Source organism: Lontra canadensis, unplaced genomic scaffold, assembly GCF_010015895.1.
Source record: "Lontra canadensis isolate GAN:19392208 unplaced genomic scaffold, GSC_riverotter_1.0 scaffold155, whole genome shotgun sequence".
Taxonomy (NCBI): domain Eukaryota; kingdom Metazoa; phylum Chordata; class Mammalia; order Carnivora; family Mustelidae; genus Lontra; species Lontra canadensis.
Genome location: NW_022631149.1, coordinates 2214803 through 2233116, shown reverse-complemented (window position 1 = coordinate 2233116; position 18314 = coordinate 2214803). Strand labels below are relative to the sequence as shown.

General features: G+C 45.2%; 1 protein-coding gene across 1 annotated transcript in view; it reads right to left on the bottom strand.

Moving 5' to 3' along the window:
* Nucleotides 1-18314, bottom strand: part of IL13RA1 (interleukin 13 receptor subunit alpha 1) — a 52825-nt gene that overhangs the window by 30886 nt on the left and 3625 nt on the right. Inside the window, exons 2-4 of the mRNA XM_032844781.1 lie at nucleotides 15493-15632; nucleotides 8034-8172; nucleotides 5759-5879 (exon numbers count right to left, since the gene is read on the bottom strand). Of these exons, the coding sequence (XP_032700672.1) occupies nucleotides 5759-5879; nucleotides 8034-8172; nucleotides 15493-15632 (400 nt within the window). The remainder of the gene's footprint in view (nucleotides 1-5758; nucleotides 5880-8033; nucleotides 8173-15492; nucleotides 15633-18314) is intronic.

Here is an 18314-nt window from a genome sequence, read left to right as displayed (position 1 = left end):
ATAACTTAAAAAAAATAACTAGGCAGAACATTAATTTTTTTCAACCAGTGAAAGGGACTTCTCTAATGGGCAATCATTAAGATTCCTTTTTCACTTCGGTACCTTGGGTGTTTCACATACTTTCATGGACCCCAGATAAGAAATTAAAAAAAAAATTTTTTGTTGTAATATGGACAAAATAACAAAAGAGGAAATATTGGGTTTTGAAAAGACAGATTTTGGGGACTTCTTGCAAAATACGAGATAACAAACCAGAACCAGAAGGCATTCAGGTGCTTCCTGTGAAGATTCAGACACTGAAATCCTCCACAGAATCACACTATAGACATAAGGAGGAAATGGCCAGATTTAAAGACAATTTCCCCATCTGAAGATGATTAATGTGGTAAGAAATTCCCTAAAATTCATTGGCAGAACTAGCCTGTAGTTCTGTTTTGTTTTTTTAAAAGATTTTATTATTTATTTAAGAGAGAGAATGAGACAGAGAGACAGAGAGCGAGAGTGAGAGCGAGCATGAGAAGAGGGAGGGTCAGAGGGAGAAGCAGACTGCCTACCAAGCAGGGAGCCCAATGCAGGACTTGATCCCAGGACTCCAGGATCATGACCTGAGCCGAAGGCAGTCGCTTAATCAACTAAGCCACCCAGGGGCCCTGTAGCTACTTTTTTTTTTTTATTTTATTTATGCTGAGAGAGATCACAAGCTGGGAAGAGAGGCAAAGGGAGAGAGGGAAAAGCAGACTCCCAGGTAAGCAGAGAGCTGGCTGCGGGGCTCCATCCCAAGACCCTGGGATCATAACCTGAGCTGAAGGCAGAGGCTTAACGACTGAGCCACCCAGGTGCCCCTAGTCTGGAGCTATTACGGTCAGGCTCCTTTCAATGTCATACTAGCCCTGTAGAACCACAAGTCATTGCCCTGGGACTTCAAAGTGACTCCAGTTTCTAACTGGGACACAGTCTCTGGCAGTTCGTTTGACGGGATTTAAACTGGTACCCAAACCTAAACCAGTTCCCAGTGCTTGATAATGAACGAGTCAAGCACCTGCCTTTCTTTTGTGGTTTTGATTGGAAAGGATCTCTCTAGGGGAGGCAGGGGTAGAGGAGGTAAGGACAAGCTGCTAATTCTTCCAAGTGGGGGAAGAAGCCACCAATGCGTACTGGCTGCATCTGCAAGGCAGTGGGGATGAATTAAAACAAAACAAAACAAAACAGCTCTCATGCACTGATTGCTTACTCTGTATGTGTTAGCAGCTGGCATAGCTCCGACCACTGTTCACCCAGTAACAGCCCTTACAACAACCTTAAGAGACAGCACTAACATCACTACGCCCATTTAACGAATAATCTGTTAACAGAAAAAGCTGCAGGGTGCTGAGGGCAGAAGACTATAGAATCTGTAACTAGCACCATCCGAGGAGATTTTCTGGGATTGCAGACCGTTTGCTATCCGTGCTGTCCAAGGCAGGAGCCACTAGCCATGCGTGAAGGGGACTAGTAAGACCGTGCAATCGAAGTCTGCATTTGACTTAAGTTTAATTAATTTGAATTTGTATGTGAGTCGTCACAGGGATGTCATGGCTTCCGTATTGGACAGCACAGGTCATACATGCTACAGAAAGAGTCCACGCTGATGACCGATGCTGGGAACACGCAGGACAAGCAGTGGTGTCCCCAACACCCACCCCCTGGGGCACCAGCGAACCACTCTCTTGTGACGGCTTCGTGAGCCACCTCCCACGGCTGCCAGTCATACCCACACTGAGGCATCATCTGAGGGCTGACAGCCAGCCCGAGCCCCATCTGCTCTCAGCTTTGGCAAGAGGCTGCATTGGCCCAGAGGAAGAGGGCTATTTCAACCCAGAGGAAAAAGAATTCTTGTTCCAATTGGTGGGTCCAATATTTTAATAATTTACCCACCCAGAGGTGGCAGGTTTCGCAATTGGCACGAAGACTTGTTTTGTGCTAGTGCGTGCCTCAAGGTACCTCCCTGTCTTTGGCACAGACGAACTCCAAGGACAGGGCCAGTGCTCACCTCCAGCACCACCCTGACTCCTGCACGGGTGGCCATGGACTGAGGGACGGTTTTCCTGCTTTTCCTTCCTTCCCCTGCTCCTTGAGCAGACACAGACTCTAAAGGTTTTTCCCTATGATTTTACCAACAACAATCCAGGGAAAGCAAGAGGAGCTGACAGCATAATAAACACAGGGATGCTCCCAGCTTCTAAGACATCGTAAGAGCCTGTACTGACAGCTCTCCCCGACCTCATCAGAGCCAGGCTACTCCTTTTAAGGCTTAGTTCTCTGGCCCCTTCTCTAGCAATTCTTCGGGGGAGTCCAACTGACTCAGTCCTTCTCTCTTTCTACTCCTGGACCATAATGCTCCTGAGTTGCCAACCCCTCCTAAGTCCTCATGCTAATCCCGAATATTCTCTAAGCTCTGGATCCTACAGCGCATTTCAACCTTACTTCTGGAGCCCCTGCCATGTGTCAGGCGCCAAGGGTAACAAGACACAGCCTCTGCTCTCAAGGGAGATGGCAGCCTGGGGAGGGCCACCGCTGAGGAAACAGGAAGTGACGACACAATGTGCTGTGTACTATGACACAGGAATGTGCAAGGTACGCGGGACATGATGGTCCAGCATGCATCGAGATTTGAGAGATAAAGGAAGGCATTCTGGGAGGGAAGTGATGTCTGAGCTGAGACGAGGACAAAGCAGAGGTGTGCAGGTGAAAGGACGAGGTCTGTGCTGTGAGGGGACGTGGCATGCTGCCACCGTTCCACTGAAGCATCTGTAGGGCCTGTTTGAGGAACTGAAAGGCGCTGGGTGCGGGCTGGACGGTAAGATGCTGGAGGGTGGAGGAGCCTAGCAGGAGGAGGGGGAGGCTGGGGCTGGACCGGGCGGAAGGAGCCAGGTCAGAAAGGGCTTTTGTCCGTAGTGCTGAGGAGTTTGGACCTTATCCCAAAGCCACTGGGGAGCCACTGCGGGACTTTAATGAAAGGAGAAACAATTACCACAAGTGGACAAGTGAAACTACAAAACCTCAAATGAGAATTGTTTATCTTGGGGGAAAAAACAGCCCTGGAGACGGAACCACACACAGTCTCCGTGCTGGCGGGCCTCCCAGGCGGACTTGGTGGGGAGCACCCTGCACAGCAGGGGAGGAGAGTGGGTGCGAAGCCTCCAGGGCCCTGGCCAGCCGGTCCTGTGACTCTGGGATCCGCAGAGTGCTTTGAGACACCCAAAATACGTCTCTTCACGTCATCGGGCAAAATGGACATTCCAGGAGCCAAGGCCATGTTTATCCTCTAGTTTCGGAAGTCCTGCACATGGCCCTCTGCACCCCATTCTCTCAGAGGCAGTCTGAAGGAAGGACAGAAGGAGGGTCAAGGCCATGTGGAAAGCGCACTGCCGACGCAAGCTCTCCCGCTTCTCCAGCCTGGTATCACATGCCCCTTCCTCAGCGCTCTTCCCCAGCGCCCGCGCTCGGGGAACCCGTGTGTGCAGCCCACCCCCTTCATCCAAGCCCCCCAGCTGCGCCCTGCTACCACCGCCACACCCCCAAGCTCCACCTAGCTTCTAAAGAGAGTTTGTGCCTCTGCTTGCCATCATACACTGTTATTTTTATACAGATAACTGTTGGATGTGGTCTCTCCCCGTCTACGTTTGAAACTTTATGAGCAAAGAGCCATGTCTCATAGCTCTGCTTCCTATTCAGTGCTTTACCCGCAATGTGTGCCAAATAAAATCTCACTGAATTGAACTGATTAACCTGGTCCTTCCTTCCTTGTTCTGTGGCTAATAACTCCAGGCTTGAAACGAAAGGAAATGCTTGAAGATTAATTTAGAAATTTAACAAAATTTGTGGATATGCACACTGACCTCAGATACGTTATAATGTGGGGCGCTAACCTACTTTTTTTTAAATAGTTGTTTTCTCATCAGTTCATTAATTTTTTTTAATCAATGTAGAGTTGACATACAATGTTATATTCATTTCAGGTGGGATGATACCATTTTCCTTTTTTAAAGGTAGATACCAATCACTCATACATTGCTGGTGGGAATATAAAATGGCACAGTCACGCTAGAAAATCGTTTGGCAGTTTTCTATAACACAAAATATGCAATTACCATGTGACCCAGCAATTGTACTCTTGGGCATTTCTTCCAGAGATATGAAAAGTTATGCTCACATAAAAACCTGCACATGAGTATTTACAGCAGCTTTATTCATAGCTGCAAACAATTAGAAAGAACCAGGATATCCCTCAATGAATAAATGTTTAAACAAACTGGCACTTCCATACCATGGAACAAAAAAAAAAAGGAAGAGATGAAGTACTGATTCAACAACTTGGAGGGACCTCAAGGGTATTACGCACAGTTTAAAAAAAAGTCAGCCTCAAACAGTTACATGCTATGTCTACTCTAGTAACATTCTTGAAATGACAAAAATATAGAGATGGAGAACAGATTAGTAATTGCCAGAGGTTAGAGACTTGGAGGAGGGGAAGGTGGAGGGGGTTCCAGAAGGGAGGAGGGTATGGGCATAAAATAGCAATTCAGGGGATCCTTGTGGTAAGGGAACTATCCTATATTTACACATGTGATACAATTACGCAGAACTACACACGCGCATACACATATCATACACACACACGAATGCATGTGACACTGGTGAAATCTGAGTAAGGTGGGTGGACTGGAACCACAGCAACTTTCTGGTTTTGATATCGCCTTCTAGTTATAGGCCATGTTACCTCTGAGAGAACCTGCATGAAGGGTACTCTGGGGTCTCCCGGTACATTTTTTGCAACATCCTGTGGATCTACACTTACACATTTTTTAAAAGGTATTTTTAGAGAGTAGACACCAAAAGCAGATGCACGTTCCACTGAAGCAAACTGCCCATCTTCTTGGGTTTGTAAAAAGAAGATGTGGTATATATACACAATGGAATACCACTCGGCCATAAAAAAATGAGCTCTTGCCATTTGCATCAACATGGATGGACCTAGAGGGTATTGTGCTAAGTGAAATAAGGCAGAGAAAGACAAATACCACAGGATTTCACTTCTATGTGGAATCTAAAAAACAAACACACTCTTAAATACAGAGAACAAACTGGTGGTTGCCAGAGGGGAGGGGGGTGGAAGGCAGGTGAAACAGACAAAGGGAATTAAAAGGCACAAACTTCCAGGTATAAAATAAATAAGTCAGGGAGATGAAAAGCACAGCATAGGCAATAGAGTCAGTAATATTGTAATAACATGGTATGGTGACAGGTGACAACTGTACTGAGCCCTGAGTAATGGAAAGAATTGTTGAATCACTATGTCGTATACCTGAAACTAACATATATTGTATGTCAATTTATACCTCAATTAAAAATAATGATAAATAGGGGCATCTGGGTGGCTCAGTTTGGTTAAGCATCCGACTCTTGGTTTTGGCTCAGCTCATGATCTCGAGGTAGTGAGATCGAGCCCCGAGTCGGGCTCCATGCTCAGCGGGGAGTCTACTGGAGATTGTCTCTCTCCCTCTGCCGCCCCTCCCTGCCCCTGCCCCCATGTGTTTGTGCTCTCAATCTCAAAATGAGTAAAGAAAATCTTAGAAACAAAAACAAAAACAAAAAACAATAAAGCCCCCAAAACCAGGCTGTTCTTTTCTCGGTTTCGGTTTTCAAGTAGGTTGGATCGCAGGGTGCCCCAAACCATCATGACCCGTCCTTTCCCCGCACGTCTCCCGCACACACTCACCAGTAGTAGAGGGTATAGTTGGTGTCGGGACTTGCATTCTTCCCAGGGAGCCAAGTACACTTCATGTAGCTCAGGTTGTGCCAGACGCATTGTAGCTCAGTCACAGCGGACTCGGGATCACCTAGAAAACCCAGCCAAGGATTTAGGATGCTTCTTGCCCTGTCAGACCAACCCGCCAAACCCTCTGGGGCACGAGGGATGGTGAGAGTGCTTTTCTAGAAAGCCAAAGCCTGATCTCTCACCCCATTTTACCCAGAAGGCACCCATGATGGGGCACCTGGGTGGCTCAGTGGGTTAAGCCTCTGCCTTCAGCTCTGGTCATGATCTCAGGGTCCCGGGATCGAGCCCTACATCGGGCTCTCTGCTCAGCGGGGAGCCTGCTTCCCCCTCTCTCTACCTGCCTCTCTGCCTACTTGTGATCTCTCTATCAGATAAATAAAGAGGCGCCTGGGTGGCTCAGTGGGTTAAGCCTCTGCCTTCAGCTCAGGCCATGATCGAGCCCCACATCTGGCTCTCTGCTCAGCAGGGAGCCTGCTTCCTCCTCTCTCTCTCTCTCTCTCTCTGCCTGCCTCTCTGCCTACTTGTGATCTCTGTCTGTCAAATAAATAAATAAAAATCTTTAAAAATAAATAAATAAATAAAAATCTTACCAAAAAAAGAGGCACCCAGGATGGAGAAAACCCAAACCTAACTTGTTATAATTTTCTTTCTCACCTCCAGATCCCAAAAAAATATCTTTTCTATCACTGAGGGACCCTAACTTTGTATTCCTAACTGGAAAGAGCGTTTCAAGGTCAAATCATATTTCCATGGCAGGAAACGAGTACGGCATTCCTACATGAATGTGGAAACACAAGCAACCCATATCTCTACCCGTCTTTAAAGAAAACAAGTCTACTGAGATAAAATTTACCTTCCTGTCTTTTGACGATACTAACACAGCTTGTTTTAAAAGACAAAGCATTCCTCCTGAAGCAATCTGGGGGGAAGTGAGCATTAATATAACTCCTGGTAGCTGTTGACTGTGTGGTAGGACTTTAGGAGCTGTATAATCGTTATCATCTGAAGTCTCTACTGTTATAAAGCCTTCTGAGTTAAGGCATCACGTTGGGATTCAGGAAGGGGTATTGTCCAGAGACATCCTCAACCATTTTACTGTTGTACTACAAGTTAGGCTTTTCAGATTATTTATTAAACTTCTAAAGAAATGAGAGGAGGGGAGGTAAGTTGTTTTAAAACAGGCTCCCAGCCTCGTGGCAACACTGAATTCTATAATTTTACAAACGAGACTTCATATACTTTTGATCTGTGCAACGCAGGTAGAGGGAAGGGCCTGGAGAACAGGCCACATAGTGCTGAGGTTTGGAACTGGGAGAGATGGGACCCCTCCAAACACGGGGTGAACTGGGATTCATAGATGAGATGTACCCAGCATTTACTCTTAGCCGGGTGCTATTCTAAGTACCTCACACGTACTGACTTCCGTAATCCTTTCAATAGTCCTGGGAGGCAGGAACTATCATCAACCCCATTTTACAGATGAGGAAAGTGAAGTGGGTAAGGGCTAAGTCATCTGCTAAATGTCACGCAGCTGTTCACTGGCAGAGCTGAGACTCTAGGACATCTGGGCTCCAGGAGCCCTGCCCTTCACCAGGATAAGCTCCTCCCTGCAAGCAGCCCAAGTGCCAGAAGGAACTAGGTGTCAGGCGGGAAGAGGCGGGGCAATGAAATGACTAACCTGACCATGTGAAAGCTTTCCCCGAGGCTTGTCCTGAACTGGAGCTAGGCTAGCAATCCCATTTTCCTTTTAAATCATCTTTCTCCAACTATATCTTGCATATCAAGCTAATCTTTCTATCAAATGAGGAAGACAGTACTTTGGGTTTCTTTAAGGCACTGGACCTGTAATCTGAAAGCTTAGAGCAACCCACTTGGTTCCCTTCTTCCTCATGAAATGGATCAGGGTGATAATCCATGCCTTGCTCGATTCACAAGATAAGCTTCCGAGGCTCAACTTAGGGGAGGGTGTATATGTGTGTATATTACATGCCAAATTATAACATGCTATAGAACTCTGAGGCACAGTTATTCAAGTCCTGAGCACCTCGAAGGCAGGGACGTCCTCGTATTTATCACCTAATATACACGTGCCTAGAACTAATCAGACTCAGCAAATATTTGAAAACTGAAGGAATTAACGAACACTGAACATAAACACATGGATAATTTGCCTTTATCCCCCAAAGTACCAACAAACAGTGCTTTTGGTTGTTACCTTCCGGGGGCGGGGTGCACTTCTCCACCAAAATGCTAGGATTGTCACTTTCACTGGTGCTGCACTGGGACCCCACTTGCAGACAAATCCTCTCGTTCAGGGGTACTTCTTTGGAACGATGGGTTTCAGGAGCAATTTTCTAAGGTTAGGAAATTGTAAAAAGGCATTGCTCTAGCAAACATACAGCAATACACGTAGGTAATAAAACATCAGCATGTTCAAATGTGTTTTAAAAAAGAAAAAAAGGAAGATTATCAGATGGCATAGGTCAGTGACTATCAACCCACGGTGATTTTGCTCTCCCCGCTCCCCCCATCCTGGGGAACATGCTGGGTTGTCACAACTTAGGAGGGCACTGCCACTGGCCTGTAGTACGTAGAGGCCAAGGATGCTGCTGAACATGGCTCGGTGCCCAGGACAGCTTTGCCTCCCCCCACAGCAAAGAATCATCTCGCGCCAAATGTCAGTGGTACCACCGTTGAGAAACCCCAGGAGAGAGAAAAGACAAATTCCCACATTTTAAATGTATAAACATCATGACATTTGCCTATAAACCTACCATGCTCACGCATCAACTGTCTAAAATTTTAAAGGTAACACAATAAGATTATCAAAACTCAATTCCTAGGGGTGCCTGGCTGGCGCAGTCAGTTAAGCGTCCAGCTCTTGGTTTCGGCTCAGGTTGTGATCTTAGGGTCATGAGATCGAGCCTGGAATTGGGCTCTGAGCTCAGCACAGAGCCTGCTTGGGTTTCTCTCTACCTCTCCCTTTGCCCATCCTTCCTACGCTCCCTCTCTCTCTCTAAAAATGAATAAATAAATCTTTTTAAAAAAATTCACTTCCTAACTAGATGCAGTATATTATCAAGATCAAGGTACAAATTGCTTTGAGAATCCAGTAATCTTGGGGCACCTGGGTGGCTCAGCGGGTTAAAGCCTCTGCCTTCGGCTCAGGTCATGATCCCAGGGTCCTGGGATAGAGCCCCACATCGCCCCACATCGCCCCACATCACCCCACATCGCCCCACATCGCCCCATATCGCCCCACATCGGGCTCTCTGCTCAGCAGGGAGCCTGCTTCCTCCTCTCTCTGACTGCCTCTCTGCCTACTTGTAATCTCTGTCAAATAAATAAATAAAATCTTAAAAAAAAAAAAACAAAAGGAAATGAGAAGGGTTAGAAAAATTAAAAAAAAAAATCCAGTAATCCTGGTCACCTGTGAGGACAGAAAGGAAAGGAGGGCCTGAGGGACCAAAGAGAGAGATTTCATTAAACATCTTTCTGTACCGTTTGACCCTTCTGACTCCCTCGCACAAGCATAGAGATTTCAAGGGATGCTACATGCACTGAGTATACCACACCCTTATTCTGTAAAATAGATGGGCTTGTGGTGCTACAGAAAGCGGACTTCTAGAGAGCATACAGATGTAAATCACAAATCTGGGCATTACAATTCAGAATAATGAGATTAGAGGGCCGTTAAGGAAATTAACATCTCCCAAGCTGAAAAGAGTGGGAATTATTAAGAATGAAGCTGCTTTTAATCAGAGCTCCAAGGAGCTTCCTGTTTTGCAATGGTTTCTGACTCAAGTTGGAGGCAGCATTTCCTTTTAGATACGTGCTGATGGCCTTGAAGTGGAAAATTCGTCAAATTTACTTCTATCTGCCCCCCTAAGGAGCTACTCGGCCATTTCCCACGCCTGCGGCCAGCTGAGCATGAAGGCAGCTGTGACAACCCCCAAACCCAAGAAGTAAGGGTGCCCTCGGACAGACAGCTAGCAGACCAACAATTAATGAATCATAACAAAGACACACAAAAAAATCAAATTAGAGAAACTGAACAGCTCTTAGGCCCAAGCAAGACAGCACTCTGAAAAGGGAGCCAGCTGGTCAGCCCTGAAGAAAAGACAAAGAAAGGTATGTACGTGAGCAGACTCCTGGCAAGGAGTGAAGAGGAGGATTTGGCCCCACGGACACTGAGTTACTTCTGTCCCGGCAAAGACGTGCCCACCTTCAGTGAGACCTCTAGCTACTCTTAGCCAAGTGCATTTTCACAACTAATTTCTGATTCCTTCACAGGAAACCTACTTATCGTTTGGCTTTCTACATAGTTGCTGCCTACAGGGAAGGAACACACCAGTTATGCCAACAGAAAACTTTCTAAAATGTTTTTTCACTGTGATCGTTCTCATGCCAGATTAAGGAATTGGCCGTTGAGAGATGAATGTGTGCTGGGGAAATGAGGGTTCTCAGCCTGTGAAAGCGAAGACCAGCCCCAGGATCACGGTAACGGTGGCACGAAAGTTCCAAGTGCAAATTTCACCAAGATCACAATTTTACCAAGCCTGAGTCCTATATACCTCGAAAGGAGCCACCCTGACTCAAAGATCCTCGATAATTCCTGTTTGGAAGATAATTCCTGTCTGTCCTTTGAATAAACCAGGCGGAACATGTATGGTTAAATGCCATAAATCAGAATCATCATGGGAAAAACCCCAGTTCTCTTAGTATATTAGATATTGTTCCAGTGAGAAGGCTGAGGAATTTTATTAAGCAAAGATTTTTATTATAATCGAATTTTTTAAGTTAAAAAAATACTTAAGTACTTAATCTGAACCTTGCCCTTGAGGGCATATAAATAACAACTCAGGAAAGAGACCAGAGGGAGAAAAACAAAGTAATTTTTAAAAATCTCTTTCAGGGGCGCCTGGGTGGCTGAGTTGGTTAAGTGTCTGCCTTCGGCTCAGGTCATGATCTTAGAGTCCTGGGATGGAGCCTCGCATTAGGCTCCCTGCTCAGCGGGGAGCCTGCTTCTCCCTCTCCCTTTGCCACTCCCCTTGCTTGTGCTCTCTTTCTCTCTCTCAAATAAATAAAAATCTTAAAAAAAATCTCTTTCAAAGTTTAAGGTAAATAATATTAAGTTGGCATGAAAAAAGAAGAAACCCCAGTTGTCAATGATCACCAAGGGTAGCACATCTCTATCAGACAAGAAACTAAATCCCTCCCCTCGGATCCCAAGGAGGTTGTGTGGAGGCTCCCACGTGACTTTCGGAGGCGGTGACTCACTCCCCTGGTAGCTGCTGTAGGACAACATTCCACTCCACCCCTTGGGGAATCTGGGCTTATTTGAAAATTTATCAAAAACCAAGGCCAGCGTCCTGAACTGGACCCTCCCCTCAGGACCAATGTGCATTTGGCTGGATCACACCTTTCCCAATTCCAGATTCCTTTCTCAGTAGAAAAAGAGCTTGGGCCTCAGCTTCTGCCCCTCTGGATGCCTTTGTAATTTATTCACCTAGTGAGACTCGCTATCTCTGGGTGATGAAAGAGATCTAATCTGACGCCAAAGCACATAAATCAACATTCTTTTAACAACAGCAAACGAGAAAACAAAAACAAAAACAAAACTTGAGGCCAGATCCTCCTTCTACTTGCCAGATTGGGAAACTAGTAGATACTGCTAAAACAATGGTGGAGGGCAGCCACTTAAAACTGAGCTTGTATTCTTAGAAAAATCATCTGGGAAGCCCCAGCTCCTGTGTTAATGATCCTCCAGTCTGAAGACTGAAAACAACCTCAAGGGTTTATCTCACTTAGCAACTCAGGATCTTTAGACAGTCACCTAAGCCCCCCAACATTACAAATTATGCCAAACCCGCTCCTTCAATATGCTTCAAAGGGCATATGCGCCCCAGTTCTGTCTGACGATGCTAATGCTTTGTCTGAAGGATGGAGAGGGGAGAGGGAGATCACTCCTGCCGTTCACTGCCAGCCTCAGGGTTACAAACTTCAAAAGGTTGGCCAGGAAATCTCCCATCACTGCTTACAAGGGATAATCCATGTTCACCAGGAGGGCAGCAGCCATCAACACCGTCACATGGCTGGAATATAAAGGAGCAGGCCTTAGGCAGAGGTCACCCTTTGTGGTCTCCATCTGGTCTCTTCAGTGGCAAAATGGAAGGTAATATTAGGTTGAACCATATGACCTAAAGAATCAACAATTTCATGTGATTCAACCTAACAATAATAATAATAGTAAAAGCTGACGGTGATTGAATGTTGACGTGGTGTCAGGTGCATTACGAACACCATCTCCTTGAACACATGCACCACATGCACCATTCACACGAAGTAGGTCCTACCCCAGCATTTCACAAACAAGGAAATGAAGGCTCAGAGAGGTTAAGTGACTTGCTCAGGGTCACACACCTCCGAAAGGGGAAGAGACAAATGTTCAAACCCAATGCTGTCTAATTCCATTGCCTCCTAAAGTCACTTTCAACTCTAAATGTCTGTGTCTACACTGCAGAATGAGCCCTGTTTCTAGGCTAGACCACCACCATGTCTCCCCGATCGATCCTCAGGTGTGTACAGCTGGCTAGTGAATATGGACCTGTTAGGAAACAAAGGTGACCTCTCCTGAGTTTCAACGAGATACTTAGGAAAAGCACTTAAAGGTCTTTCCTGGAATTTCTCAAGGCTGAACTAGGAAAGTTGCCACCAAGAATCCAAATGCCTACAGCCCCTCTTTAGGAATAAGAGGAAGCCAACAGTTTAAAAAGGGGAACTCAACTCCTGAAAGTATTACAGTCTTCTGCACTGAGAGCATCTCTTTTCTTGTTTGTTTGCTTTTTTTGTTTTTAAGATCTTATTTACTTCTTTGACAGAGAGAGGGAGAGAGATCACAAGTAGGCAGAGGGGTGGGGGAAGCGGGCTCCCTGCTGAGCAGACAGCCCAACTCGGGACTCCATCCCAGGACCCTGAGATCATGACCTGAGCCAAAGGCAGAGGCTTTAACCCACTGAGCCACCCAGGCGCCCGTTTGCTTTTTTTTTAATTGAAGTATAGTTGACCAATAACGTGATAGTCATTTCCAGTGTACAACATAGTGATTCCACATTTACATACCTTACTCAGTGATCCCCACATTAAGTCTAGTTACCATCTGTCACCACACAGTTATTACGAAATTGGCTATATTCCCTATGCTGTACTTTTCATCTCCATGACTTAAAATTTATTTTAAAACTGAAAGTCTGTATGCCTTAATTCCCTTCACCTACTTCACCCATTCCCCCCCATCCCCGGCAACCATCAGTTTGTTCTCCGTATCTATGAATCTGTTTCTGTTTGATTTTGTTGGTTTCTTTTATTTTTTTGACTCCACAAGAGTGCAATCATATGGTATTTGTCTCTGGTTCCAACCACGGTGTCGCAAGTGGCCACATTTCGTTCTTTTTTGTAGCTGAGTAATATTATATATCTATACATATATCTCCCACAACTTCTTTATCCATTCATCTATCAATGGACACTTAGATTGTTGCTTCTATCCCTTAGCTATTACAAATCGGCCACTGGGGGCGCCTGGGTGGCTCAGAGGGTTAAGCCTCTGCCTTTGGCTCGGGTCATGATCTCAGGGTCCTGGGATCGAGCCCTGCATCGGGCTCTCTGCTCAGCGGGGAGCCTGTTCCCCCCTCTCTCTCTGCCTGCCTCTCTGCCTACTTGTGATCTCTCTCTCTGTGTCAAATAAATAAATAAAATCTTAAAAAAAAAAAACCAAATCGGCCACTGTAAATGATGCTGCAATACACAAAGGGCTTCATGTATATTTTTGAATGAGTGTTTTCATTTTCTTCACATATATACCCAGAAGTGGAATTGCTAGATCTACGGCAGTTCTATTTTTAATTTTTTGAGGAACCTCCATTATTGTTTTCCATAGTGGCTATACCAATTTACATTCCCAACAATAGTGCAAGAGGGTTCCCTTGTCTCCACATCCTTGCCAACACTTAAGATTTCTTGTCCTTTTTTTTTTTTAAGATTTTGTTATTAAATAATCTCTACAGCCAATGTGGGGCTCAACCCCGAGATCAAGAGTTGCATGCGCCACTGACTGAGCCAGCCAGATGCCCTGATATTTCTCGTCTTTTTGATACTAGCCATCCTGACCTAGTAGATACTGCTAGGTGATTTGTCTAATTGTGGTTTTGATTTGTATTTCCCCAACGGTGAGTGATATTAAGCATCTTTTCACATGTCTGTTGGCCATCTGTACACCTTCTCTAGAAAAAAGTCTATTGGGGTTTAGAGAACCTCCTTTAAAATGCAAATACTTCTGGGGCGCCTGGGTGGCTCAGCTGGTTAAACAGCTGACTCTTGATTTTGGCTCAGGTCATGATCTTAGGGTCCTGGGATTGAGGCCCCTGTTTGTCCATGCTCACTGGGGAGTCTGCTTGAGGATTCTCTCTCCCTCTCCCTGTGCCCATCCCCACTGCACTCTCTCTATAAAATAAATAAATAAATCTTTACAAAAATAAGTAAAATGCAAATACTTCTGAGTAGCCTCAATTTTTCATCAGTGAACACCTGAGCTATAATGAGCACTGCAGCAGGATGGCGGATTAGCAAGTTTCTCTCCAAAGGAAGAACTTTTTCCATCCTCAATTTATTAAGCTTTCACATATGTTATTTGTCATGTCCCAGGAAGCCAGGGAAGTGAGTAGAGCCATACTTTACACAGTAGGAAACTAAGGCTCAGAGAGGTTAGGTAACTTGCCCAGGCCACACAGACAGCTGAGTGGTCCACCAACGAGAACCCAGTTCTGACTCTCCGTGCCACCGAGCTGCATGAACCTGATTCACGGAGCCAAAGCCCTGTCACTAATTCAATTTCTCATTCAGCCTCCTCATGATTCTGGACGAATTCAACCCCAAATGTCCCTGACCTCCCCCGTCACTGAAAGGAGGCATAAAGATATAAAACAGTTTTGGACAGATGATCTGATGCTTTGAAGAAGCTGTCGAAGAGAAGGGGCTGCAAGCTGATTAGGCCTGAGCGAAAATTCCATTGAATAAGACTATCATAAAGAATCTACAAAAAAAAAAAAAAAGAATCTGAAATGATCCAATCCTGTTAAGAAAAACTTGCTTGCGCCAGCTGTCCACATCTGACTGGGAAGGCTGAACGTTCCCCTCATTTTTCGTCCGGCATCGGGAAACCTAGTCAACCCTATCTGCCCCGGACGTCTTACTTTCTCACTTGCCATGTGGCCATTCACTCTGGTGTTTGCATGGTTCTTGCATATCTGTGTGCATGTCGTTAGCAAGACAGTGAACGTGTGGTCTGCATACAAGGCGACAGGCAGGAACACGGGAACACATTTTCACATAATTGTTTGTTGAGTGCCTAGTGGATAAAAGATATCTGGCATTTCCTAACAGGGTAATCTCATTGCATTTGATTATCAGATAATGAGCAAATATTTTCAAATGTTCAAATGCTCAGCTTTTTTTTTTTCCAACAGTCTTTTCATAGTCATTTTCCCAGGTAAAATTGGGACACGACCCAAAACAAAATTCCCACTTTGAAGTAAGATTAGAATTCCGTTTATTCTTGGCTCCAGTTCATGGTGTTCACTTTACCTCATCAGTAGAATACGTTCTAGAACACTCACCTTATCCTGCTTGTTGTCAAAGTGACTAAAATACCATAAGGTGCAATTCGGGCTGGCTCCTTCAGGAGGATCCCATGTCCATATGACCGTGCAGAGGTTTTCAACAGAAACACTCAAATTCGTCACAGGTGGCTGGGTTTCTGCTCAAATCAAGCACAAGAAATAAATTTATCAACATCAGCCAGCATTTTCAGTAGGCCATGAAAGCCATTCCTCCCAGTCCTGGATGTCAAGAAGAATAAAACAACAGCTAGAATTTATTGAGCCAGGCACTGTTCCTAGTACTCTCCTCACTAATCCACTGGCTCGTCACAACCGTCTTGCGAGATAGAACTATCAGCTCATCTTAAAGATGACGTGACCGAGGACAAGAACACTGAGTCACTTGCCCCATGTCCCATAGATCATAAACGGCAGAGCCAGGATACATACCCAGAAAGTGTGCCTCCAAGGCCACATTCTTTTTTTTTTTTAAGATTTTTTTTTTATTTGACAGGGAGACACAGCAAGAGAGGGAACACAAGCAGGGGAAGTGTGAGAAGAAGAAGCAGGCTTCCCGCAGAGCAGGGAGCCGGTTGCGGGGTTTGATCCCAGGACCCTGGGATCATGACCTGAGCCAAAGGCGGATGTGCAACGACTGAGCCACCCAGGCGCCCCGCAAGGCCACATTCTTAACTACCTGCTAGAGTGTGGACAAAGGGAAGAGTATGGTCTTAAATCTCCCTTTCCCTCCTGCAGGAGTCTGGGGTCCCCTATGCCTGGGATCGACACCTCACTCGACGCAACCACTTCAATCTCTGCAGCTCCGTGGGCGACCTCAAGCAGCACATCTTTCATCGTGACCTGGTTAACTGTTATAACTTTTCCAAAGAAATACTGAGGAAGATTTAATAGTTCTTGTTGCTCCCCTGAGGTCTGACACTACACAGCTGGGACTGTAGCTTTGACTAATCTAAAGAGGGAAGAGAGGAGGAGAAACTGAACCAGTGTCTTAAAAATGTGTTTCATTTGGAGAAAACCCACCACTGCCTCTACCAAAATATTTAGTGAACCTATTATTTTGGACCAGCTCTATCATCAGTGAAAGGAGTTTTAATGCTTCTGCCAAAAACAGGGAAAGGCACAGAGCAGGGGTTGGGGGAATGAAACATCATTTCAAACTTTGCCAACAGCCCGGGTGACCAGGACTACCAGAATCGTCCCCCAGAAACTGTAATAATAATAATAACATAATAATAATATAATCCGTAACTACTTATACCATTACCTTCTTCTTTAACGGGACAAAAAATGCCTTTTATCCCCCAACAGGAGCCCCACAGGCATTACGTAGTTGGCATTTCCCCAAAGGTCAGTTGTATTCATAGTAGCCTGCAAAGGCCCTGGACTCTCCATACTCATTCCCTCTTTCCCGACTCTTCCCCCATTAGTTTTTCCACAAGGCTGACCAAAGGCCCAACTGTGGGGAGGAGCAGAAAATTCCTACTGCACTGCACCAGAGCCCAGCTCTCGTCTGGAAGCCCCCGCGGCTCGGGCAACAGGGCTAACGCGAGGATTCGAAGCGATGACTGGCGAGTACAGCTACTCCATTTTGGTCTTTCTAACATCACATGGATGAAACTTTTGAAGACAAATCATTCGTCAACTACAGAACCCTTAATAAAACCTTTGTGCCGGGGCAGCTGGGTGGCTCAGTCAGCTGAGAACCAGACTCGGTTTCAGCTCGGGTCATGATTTCAGGGTTGTGAGATCGAGCCCCGTCTTGGGCTCCCCGCTCAGCATGGAGATTCTCTCTCCCTCTCTCTCTGCCCTTCCCTCCCACCCCCTCCCTTTCTCTGTCTCTCTCTCAAATAAATCTTAAAATAAACAAATAAATACATAAACAATAAAAAAATAAAAACTTTGTTCCTCCTGAAGACTATAATCTACTTTAGCCTTATCGGCCTTATTCTGCACTTTCCAGAAACAGAGTGCAGCAAACTTGCTGACGCTCTACCTTCCCATCCCCGCACAAAAATTAAAGCCCTGATTAAAAAAAAAAAAAATACTACCTATTTATAGTTCACATAAATCACACTTCAATTTTCAAGGCGACTTATAAAATCTACTTTTTAACTTCAGTATTTTGCCAGAACAATGGCCCGCATGATTCCTAATCTCTCCAGTGGGTTTATTTTTCTCCATCTGTTCTGAAGTGTCTTTTAGTTAAATCTTCTAATTGGTTTGCATTTTTAGGCTACTTGTGGCTAACTGCCACCGTTTTGTTTCCCACCTAATGGTCCCTTCCATTTCCCTTGAGATTTTTCTACTTCTTATACTTTAAAATACATTCACACATGAGTGCGCGCACAGACACACACATACGGAAAGTTAAAATATAGTCTCCAAAGTTTAGATATATATGAATACGTGTGTATATATGTATGACACACTGAGATATGTACATACATAAGTGGTGACTGTACTTCTAAAGATCTCTGACAGTTCCTCATGTGTAAGACAAAATATAATCTCAGTACAGTGCAGGACTAAGATCATGGACTCTGGAGCCCGACAGCCCGAGTTCCTGTCCCAGCTCTGCTACGTAGTAGGTGGCAAGTTACTTAACCTCCTCTCTCTGCTCTAGTTTCCTTAGGTACAACACAAGCATGAAAATAATAACCCATCAGAAAAGAGTCATTGTGAGGATGAAATGAGTCAATACAGATAAAATGCTCTGAACAGTGCCTGGGCCGGAGCGAGTACTATGTCAATGTTAGCTATCTACTTTCTTTTTGAAGAAACAAAACAGCTCTCAACAGTTGCTTTGGTTGTCTGTGAAA